The sequence below is a fragment of the Kryptolebias marmoratus genome, linkage group LG1, assembly GCF_001649575.2.
Source record: "Kryptolebias marmoratus isolate JLee-2015 linkage group LG1, ASM164957v2, whole genome shotgun sequence".
NCBI classification, from domain to species: Eukaryota; Metazoa; Chordata; class Actinopteri; order Cyprinodontiformes; family Rivulidae; genus Kryptolebias; species Kryptolebias marmoratus.
The window spans coordinates 14,408,231-14,422,719 of record NC_051430.1 but is presented as its reverse complement, the minus strand read 5'-3'; the positions used below and the strand labels follow the sequence as shown (position 1 = coordinate 14,422,719).

The window sequence follows — 14,489 nt, the reverse complement described above, 5'->3', positions numbered from 1 at the left end:
CATCAGGAGGAACAGCTGCTCCGAGTTTTGCCGCGGACGAAGGAGAGCTGTGCGGAGGTTGGAGCCGGTCCAGGAGGCGCTGCGAGTTTTGCCAGTAATCTGCCATCTTTGGGTGTGTGTTTGTGTTAGCCTCGTTCACATGGCACTATCAGTCCCATCAGCTCTGTGCAGGAACTTCCGGCTCATCGTCTCCATCGTTACAGCCTCCTGGGGATACATCCGACCTCTGGTGACTATATTACAGGTGATGGGCGTTGCTTGCAGCATGTGGCCAATTTGAGCAGCTTGCATGAACTCTGTGCCTTATTTGTACAGTTATACATTAACTTTTTATGCTCTTAATAAATGTGAAATATTTTGACAGCATTCTTAAAGATCACTGCAACGTTTCATCAAACGCCCTGAGACGACTTGAAAAGCAAAGTGCTTCATGTTTTATTGCATAATTTCTACTGAGTGTCTGAGCGCCGCTAACCCGACAGCTTCCAACAGATGGTGCTAAGATTTGATTCTGTCCATTCTTTATTGTTTTATTCCATTACAAAGAAAAGCGTTAAAGTATATGGGTAACAAAAAATAAAAAGTACCTGTAACATTGTCCAGTTTTCAATCCCCCTTCACATTTGTTTATGACAATGCACAAAGTTAAAATCCAAGTTAAGGCTTGATTGCAAAGTAATAATTACCCTAAAACCGAAAACATGCCATGAACATTTTTCTTTTAGAAGAAGCAACGGCTCTACTTCATTGTACAGCTGAACTGTGTGCATGTCTTTCTTTTCCTTGGCTTTTCAAGAAAAGACACCTGGCATCACAGGCACAGATAGATTCTTACTTTCTACTTCGGTAAACACAACAGCGTGACAGAGTGCTACGTAACTGTGTCTGCGCCCTGTCTGGGCTTTTAAAATATCTTCACACGTCAATCTACCACCGTCGGTGGAGTTTGGCTACAACACGGACTGTGGATGAACATAAAGTCTGTACAGTTTGGTTTACGACTGTCAAAGCCATCGCAGACATTTTTGGTTTGACATTTTAAATGATGCTAACATTCACTTTAGGAATAAAAAAAGAAAGCAGAAACATAATATAAAATGCATTAAAAAGAAAAGTTCTAAATGGTCCCAGTATTGCAATGGCAGCAGTCATGGTGGCAGAGTGAGGGCTGGCGACTAAGTGCAACTTCAGTAACTTTTTCCTCACTTTAAATTCATTACTTTAAATATCAGGTAGGAAATGATAAGTAACAAGGTCCCTGTAAGGCAACAGAAGTCAAAATGTGATTGTACACAAAAAGCATGGCAAGACGGATACAAGAATTTGTAAACTACACAAAGTTCAAGCTTTTTTTTCTTTTTTCTCCACTTCTACGATTTAAGCTATGATGCTACTCCCCTAGAACGCTGCATTTCTCCAGAAGGAGAAATCCAAAATGAAAAAGGATGCATGACTGAGCTGCAGTTAGAAAGAAGTGATGACCTATGGCTTGGAATGAATCAAGTCTGTGTTTTACTTCAACTGTGGACTAAAACACTCTAAATCATTAGCTGCCAAAGAAAGAATCTCTTGACTAAACCTACAAATCATTGCACTAAGAAAGAAAATGAGCCCAGAAGGCCTTAAAGTCTCATTAAACAGCTTTTAAATTCAGCTCTCCTTCAAGACCAATCAGCAACAACAATCATGGAGGGCTTGCTCATAAGTTTCGAGCAAGAATGTAAATAAACCCATATGGTATGTGTCAATTGATACAGGCTTAAAAACCTAAGAAAAAACCCAGATTATGTCAGCCCAGACACTGCCACCGCAGACAAAACTTCACTAACGGTAACATGAGAAGGCCAGGGGGGTTCTAAAAAAAACTAACAAAACAAATACACAACATTGATATCAACCAATCTAAAAGATTGTAATAGAAGGAGTACAAGACGTCTGATCTCCGAACAGATGCTCCCTTGAAGTCAGTGTTTGAACGTGCGTCTGCCAGGACTCTGCTGTCAGGTGATGAGTGGAACCGTTTACTCTACAGTCACCGACTTGGCCAGGTTTCTTGGACAGTCCACCTAAATGTAAACACAAGAGGTCGGTCACCGTTTGCAAACACACCAAGTTAGAGACGCCTTCTGCTGTCGACTTAATGCTGCAGTCGAACCATCAGTTTAGTAAAAAATCTTCACAAAAACACACACTTTCATGTGCGAGCCAGCGATATGGCTGCTTGTCAGGACTGTGTTCATCATTTTCCAAACGCCTGCCAAAGAGCTTTGTAATCACTCTGGCTTCTTTTTGGACAAAAAAGGAGGAGGGGAGGCGTGCAAACAGATGTTTACTTCTACCAGGCAGCGCTTTCCGGACGCCGTTTCGACAGCGCTTTAAAAAAGTCGAATCAACACCGACTTTGTTTACATGTTCGAGTTGTTTACAGAGACCTTTAATGATCTGCTGTTGTCCAGCTTATGGTCAGTGCAAACAGGGTAATTTTATCATCGAGAAGGAATAGTTTCCTCCATTATATGAATAGAATGTAACAAAATATGTGGCTGGAAGATCTTTTTAAACTTGGCTTAATGGCGGAAGCACTTTTATCTTGATAAACGCTGTTTATTTCCGGTGGCTCTTCAGGATGTTTGCCTACAAAACAGTCTAGAAAGAAAAGTGGGACGATGGAGAAATCGCTTCAATAATGCGTTGCAGAATTCTAATAATTTATTCCTAAAGGTCAAAACTCCCCTTAAATTAAACAACTTGAATTGAGAAAATTGAACCCATGTGTGTAAATCCTCGCAAGCTGAGGTTACCGACTTCACATGAAAAGTGTGGCATTGTCAGGCTTAAAGTCGGCGAGTTCTGCACATCTTCGAGGCATCTGAAGAAGGTGACTTGGGTCACGCTTCGCCTCGGAGACCGAAGGGGCGGGACTTACGTCGTAACCTCTGAGGACGGCCAGGTGGAAGGACAGCAGCTGCAGGGGTATGACGCTCAGGATGCCCTGCAGGCAGTCCACGCCGTGAGGCACTTTGATGGTGCGGCAAGAGGTTGTGATGGTTTCGTGGTCATCTCTGTCACAAATCACAATGGGACGGCCCTGCAAATCAAACGGGCTTTAAACGTCACCTAAATATGAGTCGCAGAAACCCAGGTTTTCTCCCCTCTGACTTTGCTTTCACTTCTCTTAAGTCCGCATGTGCTACGGATTACTGAAAGCACCGCGGTCATGCTGAACCAATTTACCAAAAATCCCTTGTTTTAACTGAGACGCAGGATCAAAGGTGTGGCAGAGAGAGAAAAAATGTGTTGGTCAGTGAGAAGGTCAAGGAGTTTTAAAATAAACTTTTACAAATTGAATTGCAGGTTTCAAGTTTAAATGTTCTGAATGAGACAAATAACTGTTTATAATGACTCCCATTAATTTATGTCAGCTTCCATAAAAGCCACACACACCTGTATAATACCAAACTTCTCGACGTGTGAGTGTTTCTTATCTGAAACCTTTTTGCTGTTGCAGCTCTTACCTGGCGGGCAACTATCTGCTGCAGGGCGTTTTGACACTTTGTGTAGGTGTGATCCCTCATGATGATCATGATAACCGGCATGAGTTTATCCACCAGGGCCAGAGGGCCGTGCTTCAGCTCTCCGGCCAGGATGCCCTCTGAGTGCATGTAAGTGATTTCCTTGATTTTCTGCAGAAGATAAAGAAAGACAAAAAAAGAAAAAAAACAATCTGGCTCTGTAAAACTTTTGAAGCTTTGAAAATGTGGTTTTGTTTTAGAGTTTTAAGACGTTTGATGCACAATTATCAAAAAAAATACAACTTAAAAGATAATAAAAACTACAAAATGAAAACCATAAATTCTTTAACTGTCTGATCTCCCTTTTTTATCTGAAAGCCTAATAAAATACACGTATAAAAGAAAGAAAAACAATCTGATAAAGCTATTAAAATGCGGGACCATTTGCTCACCAGCGCTCCTTCCAGGCATGTTGCATAATGGTAGCCTCTGCCCATGATCAGCACACTCTTCTGCTGGTACAGCTCTGTCGCCAACTTCTGGATTTCATCATCCAAACTGAGGACTTCCTTAATCAGATCTAACAGAAGGCAGAAAATGGGTTTGTTTCACCTTATTCATTTGAGACAATGCAGACTGGGAGCAAGAAAATATGCTACAAATAATAAACTCCTGGGTGCTGTTTCTATTGCCTAGGTCTGTACAGGATTCAACAATTTAATAATGCTGGGTGGGGACTGAGAGACTGTGTGTGTGTGTGAGAGACACTGCTCATTAGTCTGCCATCACGACATGAAGCAGCCACAAGACTGCAGCTAATCCTCCCCCTCTCTGTTCGTCTGATGCCTCTGCCGTCATGCAGCTTCCACTTCCAAGTGGTTTATTCGAAATAATGAAAAGAAGCTTGAAATATTTTCATCTCTGGTCTGAGAGCTGACTTTCCATCTTTCTGAATGTTATCCTCACACGAGATCAGGGTTTTCCTGGCTGATTTAGATTTTTTTTTTTGTTCGAGGCACGGCTTACCTGGAAGCACTCTCAGGCCCTGGATTATTTCACGCCGTCGGGGCTGCATGGAAATTCTGTCGTCGCACATCAGGAGCGCAAACATGATCAGGGCCACGAACTGACTGGTGTAAGCCTGCAGAGCGAGAGTGAGAAGAGTGTCACTAACTACAAGATGGTACAGAAAGATACAAGATGTGATTATTTTATTTTTTCAAATTTTTACTTTTTTTATTGATTAACAAAGAGAAGAGCAAGGGTAATGTATGCTACAAGACAATAAAATATTATTTTGTCATCTGATTAATAAACACATTTCCTTTTTTTTGCAGCATCCGGAGCCCAACTTGATCTGTTTGAACCGTTTGCGGAGTCTCGAGCTCCGTGTTCCTTTGTTCTGTTCTCCCAGTGTAGATGGTTCTGCTGCTAATAATGTGCCGCAGATCAGAAACAGGTTTCGGTGCCCACCAAACCGCTTCAGCATTGCATGCAGATGAGCTCAGACGAGCCAAAACTACACGTCGTTGGAAAACGTGCAGGGCACGTAATGCTACGTTTAAGAGCACTCTGATCATTCTGGAAATGTCACCGCTCATGCCCTCACACACACACACACACACACACACACACACACATCTGAGTCTGTCGTCATCATCACCCACTTTCTCTTTGTTCCTACATCTCTGAGCATGTTTGGAGGGCTTCCATGCCCGTTTGGGAGATTTAATTAGCATTTTTGCGAAGCCAAGTTGATTCACAAGACCCACTGGACTAAGAAATGCCAGTGTGTAGGCCCAAGAAAATTGCAGTAAAACCTTTACTTTCTTTTTTTTTCCCCCTCTGACACCACACAAACCACAACTCCTCAGAAGTCTGACAACCCTCGCTGTAGACTCAGATGTAAAAACATATTCAGTCTACAATGTAAATCGTGGTCGTCTTTCACCTTCAATTCACCAACTTTTTCAAAGCAGAAGATATCGAGCGTTACTCTGCAGACGTGAGCATAAAACATATTATGTAATTCATAAAACGGACGTCTTCCAAGTACTGTCATGTGATCTGACAAACAGATTTGCCTCACCACAGCATCAAAGTGTTTTGTCTTTGTTCCACGGCTCTTGAATAAGAACAACAACAACAACAACAAAAAAAAAGGTTGACTCCAAAAAAATAAATAAATAAAAACAATAGAAACCAGCAGATGAAATTTGGAGTCATTCAGCAGTTGGGTGTGATAAATGATGTGATCTGATGAGCAGTGTTTGAAGGTGGCTGTAAGGCCCCAGCCAGCCAACACATAAACGATGGCGTCTCTGAGGCGTGAGCTGGAGCTTTGAAGCCGCACCAGAGCCACTGAGCCAAGCCCAGAGTCTGGACCAGGGAAGGACCTGCTCTACTTTCTCTCTCTCTCTCTCTCTATACACTCGTTTTGGCCAGGGCTTTTTCTCTTTGCACAGAGTCTCAGTTGGAAAATCCTTTTTGGTTGCGAGGTTGAAAAGAGGGCGAGGCTTTAAAGAAAAAAAAAAATCAAGCTTCCAACATTTACACGAGTCAAGACGATGATATCAGAGTTTTTCTTCTTCCTGCTCATGGCAGGGTTAGAGCACAGGGTAATGTCAGTTCCAAACGGCAGGACCATATGTCCAATGAAGTTTTTATCTAGGCTTTGAGTAGTGATAGTTGACCTCAATGACCTGATGCTACAAACTCTGAGCATTGAAGGGGTCGTTTCACAGAAACTAAAGGGTTTCATATTTAAAATGACACTGACTGGTGCGTCTTGTCACATGGTCCTGGAAAAATATTTCTCACTAAAACTGCAACCAATTATCACTTTGCTACACAATTATGCTTACTTTATATGTCTGCAGTGAACTATATCTGTTGTGCTTTATACATTTTGTGCATTACCTTAAGACAACTAGCTCTAAGAAGAGGAGTGACAAACATTTAGCTAAAGTTTATTCTTACTGCACACAATAAAAAAAGTGAACGAACTTCAAATATTTCCAGAATACACAAAGGCAGAAGTGTGTTAGCCTCAGAGAGGAGATGTGGTTGTAATGTTGTTTACCTTGGTGCTGGCGACTCCGATCTCTGGCCCAGCATTGATGTGGACTCCACAGTCGGTCTCCCTGGAGATGGAGCTGCCCACGGTGTTGGTAATGCCCACAGTCAGAGCCCCTCTCTCCTTACAGTAGCGCAGGGCCATTAGGCTGTCAGCTGTCTCCCCTGCAGGATTGGCAGAAAGGCTTAATTAGGAAACTCCTGCACAAGAGTCTGATATAGTGTAACTTCACAAGAAAAGAAAAGGAAAAAAAAAGAGCCACAGGTGGCTAGCCTTGGAAGTAGGTGGAGTACAAGTAAGGAATGCAGACTAGATCAAGTCCAGATGGCAGCCACACCTGACTGGCTGATAAAAAAGCAGACGTCGTCTCTGAAGACCGGTGTGTTTCTGTCCAGGAAGTCGCTGGCCAGCTCCACCATAACAGGCAACTCTGTAAGCTCCTCCAGAACCTGACGGGTCTGGAAAGTGACAAAAAGGCCAGCTCAGTGTCATTCTGTCCAAACAAATCAGCCAGTACAGTATAATACATCTCCTTTTAGTTTGACAGATCAAGCGTTGATGTTTAACATGAGAATTTACAACAAAGAAGAAAAAGTACGACTCACTGCTACTCCGGCGTGGTAACTGGTGCCACAGGCAATAAGGATGAGCCGTCGACATCTCTGGATCTCTTTGATGTGGTCCTTCAGTCCGCCCAGGGTCACTGAAGAGCAAGTTAAAGAGCTCAACCATCATTTTGCTTTTCAATTTAACAAGAAAAATGATAAAAATATACCTCAAGAATTCCCAACAAAGATTGTCAAGATACATACGGTTTTAACAAATGCATAAATTCAATCTGAGCAACAACCTCCATGTTGATTACTGGGTTAAGGGGAAGTAAAAAGATGAATCGCTTCAAAGCTTTCTGACCTGTGTTGTTGTCAAAGTTGACTCTTCCTCTCATGGTGTTCACCACGGACTCAGGCTGCTCAAAGATCTCCTTCTGCATGAAGGAGCTGTAGTTACCTGTGAGGTGAAGATCAAATGTCAGGGAAACATGTCCAAGAGCAGTGGAAAAATTAGGCCATTAGAGAGACTTTTTATAAAGTGTGATCCCATGTGAGATCTCTCGTGAAAGGTCTTCTTGACACTCATTAGTCTGTTAAAACTCAACAACCTGGTGGCAGAGCAGGAAAACATTTTTACAGCGTTTAACTGATAGTCTGTTTCCTGGAACCGTAGGGAGGAGAGGGCTTTTGCTGCTTTATGAACACAATTGGCGTCACATGACAAATTATTCTCCAAATGAAGAAAAACAAAAAGAAAAGGAATGTTATGAAAACAAAATGAGATGCTTTTGTTCCATTGAAAACAAACGGTGACAGCTAAAACTGCAAGTGTTTTCCAGCCTGCCTCCGACAGCAATTTGGGTCATGCAAATTAGGTTATTCAGCAGAAACGCTGCAGAAAATGAGTCGGAGAGAGGCTGAGTAATGACAGGACCACAAAGGAATGTCGAGTGACGCCAGTGTCAGTTTCCCTCTGCCCTCTGCTGGACTACAGGGGGAAGGCCAGTGAAAAAGAAGCAAACTTAAAAAAAAAACAAAAAACTTTCAGCCGGTAAAGCAATGCTGTGATGAATCCGTTTTAATTGAACTGGGTCAAGTTATGCTCTTATCTCCTATTTAAAGGGACAGCCCAGATCCACTGAAGTGGGGTTCTGCAGAAAGATTGTGAGCAATTAATATCTTACCTGTTGTAGATTTAATTGTGACTGAATTAAACTAATGGCTAGTGGTAACTGCAGTTCTCCTTCAAATCTGGGTAGCCTGGAGCCATTTGTAAAATCTCACAAAACATTTGGGAATCATATTTGATTCAGATTTTAACTTTGGGAAACAAATTATTTCAGTAGTAAAGAGATCCCTGTTTTATACTGAGGCTTTTATCTTTAAAAGACGATGAAAGGGTGATTCATGCTTTCATTACTTATCACCGGATTATTGTAATTCCCTGTATGTTGGTATTAGTCAGGCCGGCCTCTCAGTACTGCAGCTGGTCCGGAGTGCTGCAGCTCGTTTTCTAACACAAAGAAAAAGGCGTGGACATGGCTCCCCTGTGCTCACTTCCCTTCACTGGCTCGCTGTTTGTTTTAGAACGGATTTTAAAGTTTCACTAAGGATCTATAAGGATCTAAATGGGCAGACACCGATGTATCTGTCTGACCTCCTTCAGCTTTTTGTTGCCCTCCAGACCTCTTCGATCTGATGATCATTCCCAGGTCCAGACTGGTCTACAGATGGGTTGTAGGTCCTGAACTGTGGAACCAGCTGTCCCAACATATCAGACAGGCTACACCTTAATGTTTTTAAATCTTATCCTAAAACACATTTGTACTCATTCACTTTTAATTTAGAATGAGAGTTGACTTTTTTTTCTATAATTTTAATGTCTTATTAGTTTTTATAACTTGTTTATTGTGTTTTACAAAAATATTAAAATTTGTTTCTAATTTTTTGGTTTGTTTCTTTTATGATCCTTTGTGCTTTGGGGTTATTTTCTTAGTTTTAGGTACAGCATTTTGGCCAGTTGTTTTTAAATGTTCTGCATAAATAAAGTCGAAAATAATAATAAAAAAAAAGTCTGAATTGACATTATCTGACATTTCATTTTGACTCCACTCATAATTAAACGTTAATGAAAATAATTATCTGTAACCATTTTGAGACTGATATAATGAACTGGTCACTCTTAGAGAAAACAAAAAAGCCAGAAAACTTCATTTTCCATTACATTTTTTTGGGGATCGAGTTGATACAGAAGGATTGAATGATAGTTAGCCTCCAGGTAAGCTGTTACAAACCTAAAAACCAACTGAGCTATAATAATAGCCAGTCACCCATCATTATTATTATTATTATCATCATCAGAGTAATAACAGGGTTAGAGGGAAAATTACAAGGCAGATAAAGATGATTTATTTGCAAATATGAGCAGCATTAATGATGAGTGGGCAGAAAATGCAAACAGGCCGACCCTCGCCTCACCCTTCATGATCTGCTGCAGCTCCATCTGCAGGGTCTGGATGGCGCGGGCGGGGTAGTCTCCAGCTCCGCGCTTTATCCTGTGGATGGACAGCCGTCCGTCCGTCACGGCAGCCACATCATCGTCCTCCAGGAAGATCACCCGGTTTGTGTGCTCGATCACAGCACTGTGACGATATGAAGGCATCGGCTATAATTCACGCCGAATATTTTGTTTTCTGTACGCAACAAAACTATAGGGAGCCATTTTATTAAGCATGCATTTACTTACCTAGCATCGGATGCAAAGTAGTACTCTACAGCTTTCTCTTCAACAGGGAACAGGCAGGTGTCCTGGTCCAACCTGGGTAGGGCATTGCAGTTCTTTTTGTCCTTCTTGTCTTTACCAGCTGAAAGAAAAACCCAAAACAAAACAGGTCCTCAGTCCTACTCGTACAATAAAATGTAGAAAAAAATCAGACTAGAGACAGAATCGTGTAACTACAGGAGCGGTAGAGCACAGGAATATGATCGGTGGACAGCTTGTGATCACTGCGCACTCCAATCAGTAGAGGACTTCCCCTCCTGCAGAAAAATACAAAGAGAATATTGTACATGCTGTCCTGGTGACAAACAAAGGATCATTTTATGGTGCGTGGGTCTTTAAATGCAGGAAAGGACCACTATAATTATTGTGCTATTAGGTATTGCACTTTCAACATTAAAGTAATTACTGCACAAAATGTACTTTAAGATAAGTAACAATACTTAATCCTTAAGTGTTATCACTAACACTTTGACAGCATCAGTGTAAGTATACCTTGTGACAACAGCCTCTCCAGGATAATGGACACACTTAAAGACGAGTGCAAAAGCTCCCTCCTGGAAGGTGGAAAAAAAACTTGTTAAGAGGTGAGTTCATCTCTTATTACCTCAGTGGCACTGATGTGCCTCGGTGTCCTTACCAGCTGCTGAATTACACGCTCAACCAATGTGGCAAAACTGATGCTGTCGCTCTCCCGGTTGTCATACATGTACTTCACCAGCTTGGCGATGGTCTCTGTGTCCGTCTCTGACTCAAAATCATAGCCTTTGCTCTCCTGCGGAGATAAAGTGAGTGGGTAAGTCTTGTCTGTTAATAAACGTGGTGAAATTATAAAAGACAACAATTTAAGAGAAAACTGCTGCTCACCAAGAATTTCCTCAGATCCTTGTAGTTGGTAATGATTCCATTGTGGATCACAATGAACTCTGCAAATAAAAACAAACAAAAAAAACAATCTTTAACCTTCAGGTCTTTATGAAAGCTGCAGACAGAAAAGAGGAGCTGTTTAGTTTGTCCTCTCCGACACAACTGACCGTTGCTCTTGTCTGATCTGTGTGGGTGACTGTTGACGGGGCTGGGCACGCCGTGGGTGGCCCAACGTGTGTGAGCAATGCCAAGGTGGACGTCAAATTCCACATCCAGGTCGATATCCTGCTGCTCTAAAGGTCAAACAAATGCAACCATTCAGTATGCCCAGATTTTCCATAAATGACTGATTCATGGAAAATGAGAAACTTCATCTCAGCTTACTGTGAATCTCCTCATCCAGAGCCTTTACTTTTCCACGTTGCTTGATCAGTTGGATAGATTTGCCATTTGACTCCCAATCCTTGCTGTTTCCTCCATCGATTCCCACGCCTAAAAGATTAAAAAAAATTTTTTTTTAATCCTATGACAATAGATTAAACATTAAGTGTAACTACTGATGTGAACATAGTTTTAGACCATTATGACCCCTAAACACACAAGTACACGCACAATCATGCTGCAGCTCTTAATCTATTCATTAGGAGCATCTCTACACACACACAATAATGATAAATCGGGGACAGGTGTAAAGCTCAGTAACTTAACACTTTGACAAATTAACTGAAAAATTACCTGCTCAGAAACCTTTTTATCTTACAATAATAGTGTAAACAACAGACACATCACCAATTATTGAGAGGACGTATCCAAATAACTGTCCTACAAGGAGACTGTTAGAAAAGAGCCTTTAAAAAAAAAAAAAAACTAAAACAAATCTAAAACAAACCCAATCTGATTTTCCTCACCAGCTGAGTCGTAGCCTCTGTATTCCAGACGTCGAAGACCTTTGAGGAGGATCTCAAGGATGTCACGCCGAGTCCTTGGCACATGGTAGTTGAGATAGGCAAAGATTCCTGGAGAGAGGAGGAAAGTTAACAGCAATAGCTATTGTTATGTTTTTAAACAAATGACTCCACACTTTTAATGAATGTGGTTTTATTAAGGACGTATTACAATAGGCAGGCTGTTGTGCTGAAATCAATATCACAGTAATATGAGAATTTACAGCTAAAATACAAAACACGATCTAAAAAATGTATGCAGAAAATAAAGAGGATCTTTTTATTATTACCAATTATATCAGATAATCTAGTTAAATGCAAAACAAATGTAATTTTGACATCAAATTCTGATAAAAAAATCAAACAGTTTTTTGGTGAGATATGAAAAAAAACCTAACAGTGAATCTGAATACGTTCAGGTGGACGCAGAAACCAAAAGAATTGTTTGAATACTTTTACTGAATTGAGAAAACAATTTTCTGATGACGCATTCCTAAACTATTTAAGTTCAATGTAAAAAACAAAACGAGTATTTCTACAAAAACCAGTCTAACCAGGATGATCACTGCAGTTGCAGACATTGTCATATGGTCTGTTTGTAAAAGCTTCAAAACAATAGAAAGCGCAGGGTGGATCTGTCAAAGTTATTGTGCAATTTGAATTTTTTTTTTATATGTTTCAGCTTTGTATCTGCATTTCATTAGTAATATTCTCACAATGTCACATGCAATCACACTGAGACTTGACTGTGTATAATTACTATACCAGCCAATTATGTTACAGTAAAAAAAAAAAAAAGGCCCAAATAAATCAAAGCTTGGAGCGTTTCGTTTTCAACCACCATAAACAATCGGTACTTTCTGCAAACATCTCATACCCATTCCAACAAACGGGGCAAACGCTGAAAACTTGGACACCACGAATGCCCAGAGGGGAACAAGAGATGCAGTTTAATATTTAGCTGTACGCTGCCAGATACATGCAAATGTAACACCAGCAGAGTGCCTTAAAACAGGACTTTCATTCAGGACAGCAAGAGGAGGTGGGAGGAAGAGAGGGGAGCAAATGATGAAATGATGAGGAGGGAGGGCAAACAAAAAAAAAGAAAAAAATCACAAGGACTGCCTCTGATGAAGAAACAGGGCGAAATAAAGAAAGTAAAATGGCATCAGATGTTAACAGAAAAGAATAGAAACTAGTTTATCTAGTCTGATTCGTTGACTCAAGTTGTGATGACAGTGATGTAAGACAGAGCTGTCTAAACCAAGTGTAAAAGATGGCAAAACACTAGATAAAGCTTAAAGTAAATGAGCCCAAAATGACCACTAGAGAGGCATCACAAGTCACTCACAACACGACATTACTCTCTTCTGGTTTGCACTCACGTTAAGTGATAAGAGCATGAATATGAACACGAGACTAAAGTCACTTGGACCAATACATGGTGAAAATGCGACACGATGATGGGCGTACTGTCAGTGGAAGAGACGTCACAGGAAGAAAGCAGGCATCATCTTAATCTGACTTCCAGCGTGTTTGACACTAACAAGTACACGGCTCAAAATGCGCAATGAGCAGAGAACAGCGAAGGAAACACAGGGTTTTATATTTAGCTGACTATATCAGAAACATCAGCTTATGTTCGCTAACCAGAACTGAGCTTAGCCAGCCCAGCTAGCTAACAGCCGTCATGCTGAAACTACAGCATACAGCCGCTATTGTATTTCTGTTTACTTTCCCACCCTGACTAATAAGGAACAGAAACACATTTCTCACTAAATGATAAAAAACAGAAGAAATGACCACTCACCGCACATGTCTACAGCTCGGTTTCCAGATACAGCTGCTCAGCTCGGACTGTACGTCTGTCGATAAGCCCCGCCCCCCTTCTGAGTTCAACGAGCCAACCGCCTTCTTCGACTGGCGCCCTTTGATTGGTCGACCGGCCTGTCAGTCAGGCTGCGCCTACCAACGTACGCAGTTCTGACGTGGCATCAGGATGTGAACGGTGGGCGGAGCAACGCCTAGATCCTGCTGATGCCGATCAGCACATCCCCAAAGTGACGTCACGCAACAGCGACAACCCTATATTTACTGACAGTTAACTATTAATGTCAAATTTTAAACAACAAACGAGGTAATCATTAAGCCAAAAAAACGCCACAAATTGTACTATTTTAGATTTTAAACAAAGCCCGAGGACGGTTTTAGGAATTAGGTCACATCAGGTTTTAGAGTTTGGACAGAGATTATATCAAATCTAAAGTAATAAAAACATTATAATCAAAGTTTACTTTATATTTAGTTTGTTTTGTTTGTGAATTCTGCATTTACAATATTGTTATTTTTCATACATTTTTGGCAATCTATTTCTGCATACTGTACTGTTTTAGCTTTTCATTAATCAAAACATTCAGCTCTCATTGGGATCTATGACTTTTAGTTTTTGTACTTTTAATTTAAAATATTAAACTTTAACTACAGATTTTCTCCCATAGGAATGCACATAGATCTCTTCAAATCCTTCAAATATTTGCTCTGTTTTTGTCTTCTTAGTCTACTTTTAGTTTTCAGATATTGTTCTGCAACTTTTAGCTGGCTTTTTGCTACATTTAGCTTTTAGCTAGAGTTCTGCTCCTTTGAGGTTTAACAACTCAGTGTTCAGCATTCATCCTACATTTCTGCAGAAAATGCATTTTCTCAAGTTTATTTTTATTGTATAAACTCTTCAAATGACGCTAAATGTAAGTCTGATGAATA

The 14,489-nt window shown here is 40.8% G+C and overlaps 1 protein-coding gene across 1 annotated transcript; it reads right to left on the bottom strand.

Annotated features, from left to right (window-relative positions):
- Positions 1-504: 504 nt before the first annotated feature.
- LOC108236561 (glutamine--fructose-6-phosphate aminotransferase [isomerizing] 1) lies at positions 505-13,668 on the bottom strand. The gene is made up of 19 exons (XM_017417311.3): positions 13,540-13,668; positions 11,694-11,801; positions 11,170-11,277; positions 10,953-11,078; positions 10,786-10,844; positions 10,559-10,693; positions 10,414-10,475; positions 10,099-10,178; positions 9,886-10,003; positions 9,618-9,781; positions 7,501-7,596; positions 7,194-7,291; positions 6,926-7,046; positions 6,595-6,752; positions 4,539-4,653; positions 3,965-4,092; positions 3,516-3,683; positions 2,927-3,088; positions 505-2,066 (listed from the first exon to the last, which is right to left on the bottom strand). Exons 1-19 carry the CDS (start codon positions 13,544-13,546, stop codon positions 2,022-2,024), a joined length of 2,058 nt encoding a protein of 685 aa, XP_017272800.1. The 5' UTR covers positions 13,547-13,668; the 3' UTR covers positions 505-2,021.
- Between the last annotated feature and the right edge of the window lie 821 nt (positions 13,669-14,489).

What these genes read in the sequence shown, in the direction of transcription:
- LOC108236561 (XM_017417311.3), bottom strand. An exon ending in AGCGTGTAATTCAGCAGCTG is followed by an intron (nt 10,476 to 10,558) that starts GTAAGGACACCG and finishes TCCACCTTCCAG; the next exon opens with GAGGGAGCTTTTGCACTCGT. An exon ending in CCGTCCTCAGAGGTTACGAC is followed by an intron (nt 2,067 to 2,926) that starts GTAAGTCCCGCC and finishes GTTTACATTTAG; the next exon opens with GTGGACTGTCCAAGAAACCT.